This window comes from Crocuta crocuta, unplaced genomic scaffold (assembly GCF_008692635.1).
Source record: "Crocuta crocuta isolate KB4526 unplaced genomic scaffold, BGI_CrCroc_1.0 scaffold13, whole genome shotgun sequence".
Lineage (NCBI taxonomy): Eukaryota > Metazoa > Chordata > Mammalia > Carnivora > Hyaenidae > Crocuta > Crocuta crocuta.
Genome location: NW_027530007.1, coordinates 4,215,504 through 4,226,893, shown reverse-complemented (window position 1 = coordinate 4,226,893; position 11,390 = coordinate 4,215,504). Strand labels below are relative to the sequence as shown.

Sequence of the window (11,390 nt, the reverse complement as noted above, 5' to 3'; positions counted from 1 at the left end):
AACGTGGGATCCGAGGGGTCTGGGAAGACCTCGCCTGTCCCCCACCTGCGAGGCTCTGGTGTCCTGCCTTCTCTTTCTGCCCCACCGATTCTGGAGCGTGTGCTTTGGGAAACACGGCGGGAGAGGGAAAGAGAGAGTCCCGGTTTGAAATCGGAGGCTACAAAAGAAAAGGCCAAAGCCTGGCCCCCAGAGATCTCAGAGTCGGGTTCTGAGAGGACCCCAGAGGACTGTCGTCCTCGCCAGGCCCCGCTCTCCACCTCGGCCCGCAAGCCCGTCCCCACACGCCCCGTGCCATGTGCACAGGCAGCTCCCGGAAGCACAGCATGCTGGCCCTGACTGTCCCCTGTCACCGGGCGGCTCCACCCACCTGGGTGCAAGTGTCCTTCCTCACTGTCCCCCCAGCCAACACACCCACCTGATTCTGCAAAACCAAATCCAGCTGCGACAGACGCAGCCTTAACCTGAGAACAAACACAAATGTGGATGAGCAGAGACTGAATGAAAGCCAGCAAGTGGGGTGTGCACGAGGGGCCTCTCGGTTTATGGAGGTCAGGTCATGCCAGCCAGGCTGCCCCGCCCACCGGTGTGATGTCCTTGACCAGGAAAGGTCTGGAGTGTGTGTGTGTGTGTGTGTGTGTGTGTGAGTGTATGTTTGAACCAGTTCTACACACATTCAGCCCCTCCCCGTACACCAAGGGCTCTGTGAATGAACTTCACGGTAACCCCCAGCCCCTAAAATTATGGGCAAAATGTACACGAATGTGCATTCGCCTGGTCCCCAGCTCTTCTAGGCTCTCGCGTGCCTCCAGGGCCCCCAACAGGGAAGGCACCCCAGCTGTCCGTCTGGGTTTGCCCGCTGCCTTTCCCACTGTGCGTCCTAGACACTGACCCGGACCTCGGTCCCGGCCCCGGAGCCAGGCACGCAGGCACGGGCCCTCAGCCTTCTCGTTCCTTCTCTGTTGCGCCGTCTCTCTCCCTTCCTTCCCTCTTTCCAACTGAATTCTCGTTTTTCCTCTCTCCCTAGTGCTTGTACGGCTGCTATGTCCATTCCTCCATCATCCCCACCTTCCACCGGAGGTGCTACTGGCTCCTTCAGGTAGGTGGCTGGGACTGGGTTCTTCTTCCGTCTCCGGTGCTGGGGAAGGTCTGTGGAGGGAACCGCGTGGGCGCGGGGTCCCGCGTGCGGCGGCTTCGGGCAGGGGCGCCCCGGCGAGCCGTCCTAGGGGCGCTGGCCTGTTGTGCTGAGGCCAGGAGTGTGCGTGCCGCTGTCCGGCACCAGGAAGGGGAGACGCGTGGTGGGGGGAGACCTTCCTGCCCCATGAGAGTAAAGCCCCACCAGGTGCTTCCAGGGTGGCTCAGTTTCCTCTTGGTGAGGACGGAAAGAAGGCTGACTGCAAAATGCCCGGTGGCTGAAAGCTGGCATTCATATTCTCTTGTGGGTTGGTTAGTCATCGGCACTCGTGGAGAATCGGCTCTCAGAGGCATGGCAGCCGCAGCCGGATTGATTGGAGTGGTTGTTGGGAGAACAGGGGCTCAGCATGAAGGAGCCCAGTAATCGATTTGTGATGTCTGCCATGCCAGGAGGGGGGACGGAGAAAGGGGCGGAGGAGCGCCCCAGTCACCCTTGCGCCATAAGGGCGACCTGGCTGCCAGCTCTGGGTCCGTGGCGCCCGTGCACAGCCCCGCGGAGTCTGGCCTGGCTCCGGGCCGCCCAGCCTCTCGCCTGTTGGTGGTCAGTGGTGGTCATCCTGCCCGGCAGAGGGCGCTGCCATGTGAGTGGGAAGGTCGAGGGATCCATCAGTCGGGATGGACCTGGGTCCTTTGCAAAGCTTGTCCCTGATCCCTGCGAGCCCCACCACCCCACTTTCTTCCAAATGCCACTACCCAGGCATTGCGGCCTCTGCCTTTCTCACTGTGGTTCCACCATCTGCATCCACCGCGGTTCAAGTGAGCCACCCCCGGGCCCCAGCGGCTGGAGGTGCTCCCTGGCGTGGGGAGTAGGGTCAGGAGGGGTCTGGCAGATTGGGAAGCAAGCCGTCTGCACCATGGTGTGTATTCAGAGAGCAGAGGGTCTCAAGCCAGAGCCCAAGGGGCCGCCGGTCCCAGGGAAGGTGGCCTGGAAGGCATGTGCGGGGCCCAGAGCCATCCTGGTGTGGACGCCGAGGCTCTGCCGGGACAAGGCTCTCGGTCCGTCGGCTCCGCCCAGCCCCTGCCTGCAAGCCCTTGCCCTTCTTCCTCAGTTCCAAAAATAATTGTCTGCAGTTCAGCAAGTTCATTAGCAAATGACGCCTGAGACTGTCCAAGGATGTGCTGATTTGCAAGGACACGGCTTCCCTGACATCTTGCCATGTTGTCAGTTTCCGGATCCCTCTGCCTGGGAGGCTGGGCTCGTGGCACCGGGGGTTTCTAATTGCTCAGCTCTGCTTCCTTGTGAAAGGGGCCTCCAGCGTGGTTGTAGGATGATACTTCTCGTCTTATTAATGCAAAAGGTTTTCTCTTCTACCTGGTGGAGGAGCGGAGTGTGGGACTCCCACCTCGAGAGCAGGGATCTGGTGCAGCCGGACCATGACCTTGGGCCCCAGGCTCACGCTCTGGCTGCCGAAAGATATTTTTGCCCTGAGCAGCCTGTGGCCCCGTAAACTCCTTCCTGGGCCTCTAAACGCCCGGGGCATGTTTTTGCTTTTTATTTTTTTTTTCTTTTTTTCCTTTTCAGTTTCATGCCCATCCAGACACCTCTTGGGCTCACCCTCCTGGCTCGTGGCCTGACCACTGGCCTGTTGGAGCAGCACCCTGGAAGCCGGCTTCCTGCCAGCCAGGCTCCCCTGCACCCACGCCGCCGCCTGCCTCCTCTCGTTCCACGGCGTGCGGTGGCTCTGTGATTCCAGTAAATGTACTTTCCTGGAATCAGACACCACCGGGCAGCCCCGGGGGGTGAGCTCATTACCCCCCTCCCCAGACTGGATTCCACTCACTCAGATTCAGTTCCAAATTCTCCTTGTTTCCGGTGAGAGGTGGGAGGGGTCCACGGCCCCAGCCCTCCCCAGCCCTGAGCTTCGGTCCCAGCCACTGTGCTGGAAACACACCTGGGGTGATGCGCGTCCGCCTGGGTTTGTCACTTCCAGCTAGCGGGGGAGCCCGTCCCCCCAAAGGCCAGTGTCAACAGGAGCTGGTTGCTTAAGGGCAGATCTGGGACCCCCCCATTTTCTCTCCCAGCCCCAGAGAGTCTCCCCTCCATCCACCATCCGCTGCGTCCTCGAGCATCACCCTTGTTTCTGTGAGCAGGTGACAGAAGGGGACCCAGGCAGGAGCGGGGGCTGGTCAGGAGCAGGTTAAGGAGCCAAGGCCAAAGCAATTAGCGCCGTGCACGTCGTCGTAGGAGCCCGAGAGCCGCCGCGGCGGACAGCGCAGCTCAGGGCAATTTGTTCCGCTGCTAATTACAACACCAGGATAATGGCGGTGTGGCCAGGTTTAATTTCTCTGATATTAAATAGGAAAGAAGCCATGAGACACCGGCCCAGATGGAAATTGGCCCAAGTCTGTCTCTGACACCAATCATCAGGGAAAAGGACCGGGTGGAAGTGAAGGTGTCAGGGCAGTGACTGCGCAAGAAGGAGGCGGCTCCCGGGAAGCCCCTCACAGCAGCGGGGTGTGAGGGGCTGGGGGCCAAGTGGAGCCCTGCTGAAATGAAGGGGGCTGGAGGGGAGCAGGGAGGGAGGGAGCACTTCTGGGTAAAGGAGCGTTCATCCCAGCGGGGACCCACCGCGCCCACCCGCTGCAGTGCGTTTCCAGTGGCCGCCCAGGGGGCTGCTGGGATCCCAAACCGATGCCACTCGCCCCAAGGCCACTTAGCACAGCGGGGATCTCTGCCCACACAGGCCTGGTGTTCCTCCGCCTCCAACTGTGAAGTCCTTGAGGGAGGGACCTGCGCCCCTCGGTCCCTCCCTGCACAGAGCCTCAGCCGGACAGGGAGGGGCCGGCCCGTCCGGAAGACCGCCCTGCTCAGAGGGCCTGCCGCCCCAGGACAGGGAGGGAGGGAGGGTGTCAGGAGGTCAGCACCCCTTCCAGAAGCCGAGGATCAGGGAGAGGAGGGGGACCCGAGCTGACACAGCACTTCAGAGTTCCCGAGTGACCTGATTTAATGGGGAGGGAGCGACCCTGCCCCTCTGCGTTGCTAATAAATGTTTTACTAAGATGTGAGCAGGAGACAAGTAAGGAACCAGAGGCTTCCCCGGGAGTGGAGGGGACGGAAGCCCCAAGTACCTAAGGTCATTGTCATGATGGTGTGCACCCCATGAAGTCATCTGCCCAGCTGGGTCAGAGCCTTTGGGGGATTTGTCCTGGGACTTGAGAAGCCACCAGCACTGGCCGGCACACATACCACTCCGTCACATCCTCTGCACGGTGGAGCATACATGTGTCACCGCTGGCACGGCCCTGAGGCTCCACGGAGCTCAGCCACTGCATTTCCTAGATAGACGCTGAAGCCCGGAGGGGACAGGGCCAGACCCAGTTCACCCAGCTGGTCAGCGATGGCACCCTTGCCTCTGCCTCCCGGGCCTGAACATGATCGTCACTGCAGCCTTGCTGGGGGCGGGGGCGGGAGCAGGTGTGGCCCGGCCCGCGGCTGGGCCGCCCCGCGGGCAAGCCACCCCACCCCTGCTGCCCACGGCCTCTCCTGTTCGGGGTTTTCTGGTGCTCAGGCTCAGGACCTCCCCGCTGCCCTCTGCACCCCCGTCGGGCCCCCACATTCTGTCCTTTGGGGCCTTTCTCCCAATAACCCCAAAGAGAACAGGCCCCCATTTCAGGCCAGACTTTCCAGCAGCTTCTGTAAGGCTTGTTTGGAAACTATTTCTGCTTCTAATGAGTGTTTTTCTTTGTGCCCTTGTCCTCTAAAATGCTTAATGAATGTTTTCTGTGCTCGAGCGAGGCAGGGGGTGTGTCCCTGTGTGTCTGCCACCGCCGCCGTGCGGGGGGCTGTTAGGCTGCTGGGGCGGAGACAGCAGGGAGCCTCTTCCTGACCTCCAGAGGCCCGTGGGCTCGCCAGCACTGCCCAGCAAACACGGGGACTGCAGCTGTGGGCCCCCCCGGGGCCGGGGGCTCCTTGTGGCTGGAGAACGGCAGGTGTTTGGGGTCCACGGAGGAGCCAGATGCTGGCTCTGTCCTGACAACCCTGTGACCGCACAGCCACATGGGCACTGAGTCCTGGCCAGACGGTGTCCCAGACCATCACCACGGGCCCCATGTCCCCCAAGACCAGGCCCTCAGGAGGCCCGTGACCACCCAGCCAGGGGAGGGCACCTCTGCAGCCCTGCCTGCCTCTTCGAGGCACCAGCATCTCCCTCTCTTTTTAAAACATTGTTTTTAATGTTTATTTATTTTTGAGGGAGAGTGCACCGGAGAGAGAGAGCAGGAGTCAGGGAGGGGCAGAGAGAGAGGGAGACACAGACCCCGAAGCAGGCTCCAGGCTCTGAGCTGTCAGCACAGAGCCTGATGTGGGGCTCAAACCCATGAACTGTGAGATCACGACCTGAGCTGAAGTCAGACGCTTAACCGACTGAGCCACCCGGGTACCCCTAGCATCACCCTCTCTACTACGGAGGGGCTACCTGGTCCCAGATCTTAGGGTACAGAGGGAACAGTTCCAGGCCTTTCACTCCCACACTCTCTGATTCCTGCCTGCCCTTGACCTCAGCCAGGCCTCCCTCGCCCAGAAGTAGGGTGCTGTCTGCGCCAAATACCACGGCAAAGAGACCTGCATGGAGCCAGCTCCGAGGAGGGCAGGGGGTGGGGGACTGGCTCCAGGCTGCCCTGGCCCCACTAAAGCCTCCAGCCCAGGAGCAGAGGGAGGCGTCAAGCACACATCTCCCTGCCTTGTAGGAAAGGAGGGGGAACCCCGTGTTTGCTCGGGCAGAGCTCCAGTCTCCCCTCACAAGTGCTCATGAGAACCATGTTTCCCCGCCCGGTCGGTAAGGCCTGGGGTGGAGCTGAAGCCTTACATCTCCTCGCTGGGCTGTGGCCCCACAGCTGGCATTGCATCCTCAGGAGAGCGTCTCTCCTGCCCACGGTGGGGGGGGGGAGCTTAAATGGCAGCCGCTGAGGAAAGACGGGAGCCAGAGCCCCCAGAGCCTCCCCACGCTGACCCAGGGCTCTGCAGCCTCGCACACGGGGCCCCAGAGAGGTGGCTGTGCTCACGTTCCGGGGACATCTGGTGGACAGCTTCATTTCAGCCTCTATACCAGATACAGGCCCCGACCCCGGTGTGGCCCCAGAGAGCCCTGCATCCTTCCTCCGGGGCCTCTTTACTCAGGGCAAGCGGGGGGGGGGGGCTGAACCCCAGGCCTCCCCAGCCTCCCCTGGGCGGACCGGCCTCCGCAGCCGGCACTCAGACCGAGGCGCCCCGTGGGTCTCTCTCTGCACTGCCTCTGGCTCTTCAGGGAGGGTCCTCGGAGCTCAGTGCCAACCTGCATTGCCAAAGTCGGGCACGGCTGAGTCAGGTGAAAGCATTCTGCAGGGTCACAGGCCACCCCTCCCGGGCATGTTACCCAGAAGGCTGCTCTTTGGGGCACCCACCTGGCACAGAGGGGGCGAGGGAGCACTACTGGCCGTCTGGGATGGTGTTTATTTTAACCCCTTAAAATAGCGAAGTTGGGTTACCCAGGGAAGCACCTGTTGGCTGTTCACCTCTGGGCAGTTGACCTAATTAGTCGGAGTCTCAGTTTCTCTGTCAGTAAATGGGGACAATAACAGCATCACCGCAAAGGGCTGCCTTTGGGAACTAATGTGAACGCAACGCGGTGCGCGTACAAGTGGCAGGCGTGCTCCTGGCACGCGGCAAGCACTCACCACCACGAGACCCAGGTTGGACCCGGAAGCTGGCATCCAGATGCCCCTGAGAAAGCTCTANNNCATCGCCCTTTATCCTGCACAGCGAGGCTGCAGCGGGCTGGAGCTAGTGTCCCCAGCGTGCGAGCTACCCAGGGCATCTCTCCTCCTCCAGGCCGCCCTCCTCTGCAGCAGGACACAGAGGGAAACGTATTTGGGAAGCGGCGACACTGTCTTCGCTGTAAATGCCCCTTGCCCACCCCTCCGCCCCCCACCAAGGATGTGAAATGATCACCTCTTTCGCAATTTGCGACACAAGTGCCCCCTGCCTGGCATCCACTCACTCTTTCTGGAAGCAAAGTCCCGCCTGGGACCATGCCCCCAGCCCTCAGGATTGTCCTGGTGGTGAACTAGGTCACAGAAGGGACCAAAAGCCCCAGCGTGGCTACAGGAGCACATNTCCCTCCTTCCCTCCCTCCCTTCCCCCTTCCTCCCTCCCTTCCTCTCTCCCTTCCTCCCTCCTTCTTCCCTTCCCCCTCCATCCCTCCCTCCCTTCCCTCTTTCCACCTCCTCTCTTTTTCATCTTTTTTTAAATGGAAGATATTATAGCTTCATAAAAAATACTCAAGGCTTCTTGCTCAGTAACCGTTTTTATGTTTCATTGGGGTGAAATAGAAGAGGCTGGGAAATAAGGCGCTGCGGAGCTTGCTCTGCACGTGGGCCCTTGAACAGCGTCCTGCGTTACCCCACGGGGCTGGCCACTGAGCGAGGCGTCGATGGGGCTTAGAGCAACAGGAGGCATTGCCATCAGGCTGACTCTGTCCCCCAGGGGGCATTTTTTAACGTTTATTTATTTTGAGAGAAGGGGGGAGGAGCAGAGAGAGGGAATCCCAAGCAGGCTCCATGCTGTCAGCACAGACCCTGACATGGGGCTCGAACGCACAAACTGAGATCATGACTTGAGCCCAAGAGTCAGATGCTTATAACTGACTGAGCCGCCCAGACGCCCCCCAAAGCGGGTACTTTGACCCACATGCTTCACGGAAAAGAAATGAGTTGGTGTCTGGAGGCCCCTGCCCCCCCACGCCTGGGTTGGTGGGGAGCAGAGGGTGCAGAGGGAAGCCAGGCCCCCGGGCACATCCCACGCCCAGCCCTGGTGTCCTACACACAGCCACAGAGAGTGGGGGATGTGGCTGCCAGGTACGGGCTGGGCTGGGCCAGAGGGTCTTCTGACAGTGCACACGGCTCGCTGACGCCGCAGCCCCAGCACTTGGTGGGGACTAGTGTCTTTCGGTTCTCGCAGCTGCCCTTGCTGGGAGCCAGGGCTGGTGAAGTCTCCCTGATTGTCACAGAGACCAAAGGGCCAGGAGAATAAGGAGCCCCAAAGACTGTGCAGACAGGGCTGAGTCCAACCTCCTTAGGCCAGGGGTGGAGCAACCCACGGGTGAGAGTAGCTGGGCCCAAGTGTTTGGAGAGGACTCCTGACCTCACGCCATCCAAGCCACTCCCAACCCTGAATTTCCATGCCCGGGGCACCTTGCTGGCCTAGTGGGTGGCACCGGAAGCTGGTCAGTGAGATGAATCCAGAGAAGGGGCCATAGAGGGCTGGGTAGTCAGGGAAAGCTTCCTGGAGGAGGAGGCGAGCTCGGGATGGAAGGAGGTGGGATGTCCCTCCTGCCCTTTCTGACACGCGGCAGGCCTGGGCCGCAGAGCGCAGCGGCAGGCGGGACGACCAAGGCTGTGTGGGGTCCGAGCTTCAGCGGCTTCAGCCTCACAGACCGGACGCCCCAGACTGAGGAGCCCTCAGGACAAGTGTCCCAGGCCCTGGTGTCAGTCAAGTGACTTGGGGGGGGGTGTGGGAGGCCCATGCCCCCCACGTCCACTTGAGGCCAGGGGAGCAGAGCAGGAGAGACGGGGCTCTTGTGCCCGATTCGTGAGTCCCCAGAGACCCCCAAGGAGCCGACACCGATGCAAGTACATAAGCGTCTTTATTACAAGCTCGAGCAGGGGCTCACCTGCCTACCGGTGTCGTGGCAGAAGGTGAAGCCCCGAACAATAGCGAGCAGGGTTTTTATGGGGTCGGGGACGGGGGTGTTACGGAGCACACGTTGTACGTATGGCATCATCACATAAGCACCAATTACAATTGTACGGCAGCACCCACGGTAACAGCTTTGACCATTCAGTATCTGTGAGGCGTCTGTTACTGTTGGTGGGACCCAATCATGATTTTTGAGGATCCTTTGAAAATGACCAATTAAGAAGTGAGTTCAAAGGGCCCACGTGGGGTTCAGGCAAGTGGTGAGCAATTGGCTAGTTTGTACAGAATAAGTGTCTACGGTTCCCAGCCTTGACTCAGACCACAGGAATGTTTTTGATTAGCTGATCTGAGGGCGGTCCGAGGATGGCTTTAGCCTTGAGCAATCTGAGGAACTGGGGCTACGTGCAGCCCGAGGGTGCTCTTAATAGAGGCCTTAATTTCAAAATGACCTTACTTAGGCTCTTCAGGGCCAGACCACCAGGGGCTGCAGGTTCAATGCTGCTGTGGGGTCGTCGATGACGATGGTCATTATCAGTAGGAGTAAGAGCAGCCCCCGGACGTAGTGGGCTCCCATGCCCCGGGTGCTCTGCCCCGTGCGTGCCCGCGGGGCCGGCACTTTGTCACCCCCATGTGGAAACGCGGCCGGGGCTCCCGGGGAGCATGCTGTAGGGAGGCCCGTCCGGAGAGAGGCGCTCCCAGCAAACGTCTGTGTTGGTAGCTAATTGCAGCGGCGACAAAGTCTGGAAAGAAGTGCCCAGCCTGTGGGCAACAGGACAGGGCTCCAGAAGGTGTCCACACTGAAGGAGAAGTGAGGGGAGGGAGCGGGGCGAGGCAGTGGTGGTGTAGGGGAGGGGAGGAGAGGGCAGCGGTCTGCGGGAGCAGGCGCCCCCACAGGAGAGGCTGCCGGTCAAGGTGATAGAGCAAAGCCAAGTCTTTCAAGCCAGCAGGGGTGTGTTCTCCGGGGACCATCCAGCCGCACAAGACTTTGGCAGCCGGGGAGGGGCAAGTGCAGAGAAGGTGGCTAAGGCCCAACGAACCTCGGGATCAGAGGGACCCTTCCCGAGCCGCCTGCCCGGGCCGGTTCTGTTCTCACCAGCAGCTTCCACTTCGCCCTCCATTAATGCGCCTTGAATAACGTGATGAGAAGATAAGGTAGACACTAGGAATTTACGGTGCTATGCAAAAAATTGCTCAATTCCATTAAGATTTCAGGATCTCTGCCCGGCTGCACAGCAGAGCTGGTATTATTTCCTCCGTAGACATCTTTGCTTGATTGCAATTTATGACGCCAAGGCCTCCGCCGTACCTACCTAAACCCTCTGGAAAAATATGGCCATCCCCCCCAAAGCGGCCATTATTCTCTCTAAGGAAAGTCACTGGGTATTTTCCAGAAGACTCCCTCATTCTGGTCCCCTCCTCTGGGGGCAGCGGGGAGCAACCTGGAATCAGGCCTCCGCCGCTGGACCCAAGGCTCAGCCGCCGGGGCAGCCGGAGCCCTCGGGGGAGGCGGGGCCCCCCCCGCTCCCACTTTGTGGACAAGGAGGGTATTGAGCTGAGCGGGGAGACCCCCTCCCCGGGCCCCTGGTTTTAAATTCAGCTCTGCAGTGTCCTAGCCACGGACTCCAGCCAAGTGAATGACATGACCCTCTCTGAATCTTATCCCCTCCTCTGTCTGTGAAATGGGCATGAGAGACCTGTGTCCTGAACCCACTGTGAAGAAGAACTGAGCTAAGCCCACAAAGGTGCTCAAGTCCTGCTTGGCGATGGTGGCTCTGTTCATCACCCGCCACGACCACGGGCAGCAGCTTTTGCCCTAGGGGATTGTGTGTGTGCCTGTTGTTGGGGCGGGGGCCCTGAGAAGGTCTCATCCAGACCGCCTTTCGTGTGGCAAAGCGCCAGGTCCCTCCAACGCGCCGGTGTGGCGACAGACCCCGTTTGCAAATTCACATGCAGCGCGGCGCTCGCTTAGTCAGAGGGAACCTTCCCGTTCCAGCCATGGGCAGGCTGCTCGCCCCTCTGCCACCGCGTCCCCTCGGCTCCCTGCCCTGCTGTGACCGGCCAGCGCCTACCCTGGCCGGTCCTGCAAACCCTCCTCTGTCCTTCAGCCCTTAGAGGCCTGAGCTGCCCAGTCCAGACTGGAAGACCAGAGCGGGAAGGAGGCTGCTGCTCCTTGGAGATGGAAATTATTAATTAGCCTTATTATCCAGGACTTGTCAGTCTCTTAATCCTTCCGTCTGCAGAGGGTTTACACCTCCACGGTGTGTGTTGTCAGCTTGGCTAAGCAATTGCTTTTAATAGAAAGGCAGAACAATGGACGATACAGTTTGGTTACTATCTTTATTTATGGAGCCGAACAATCCCCGCTCCCCTTCCACGGAGCATCCTTCAAAGACGGGAAGAAGGCAAAAGCCGCTTAATTTCCCTTCTAGATGGCTTCTAATGTGGGGCCTCTGTGTAATTAGCCTTCTCATGTAATCTTCAATGGACACTCTGTCCTCAATATCCTAATCTCCTTTGGAGCAAAGGG

The 11,390-nt window shown here is 60.1% G+C and overlaps 1 protein-coding gene across 1 annotated transcript in view; it reads left to right on the top strand.

Moving 5' to 3' along the window:
• Positions 1-11,390, top strand: part of CAMTA1 (calmodulin binding transcription activator 1) — an 821,930-nt gene that overhangs the window by 581,820 nt on the left and 228,720 nt on the right. The window contains exons 6-7 of the mRNA XM_077763975.1: positions 1,025-1,096; positions 1,637-1,772. Of these exons, the coding sequence (XP_077620101.1) occupies positions 1,025-1,096; positions 1,637-1,772 (208 nt within the window). The remainder of the gene's footprint in view (positions 1-1,024; positions 1,097-1,636; positions 1,773-11,390) is intronic.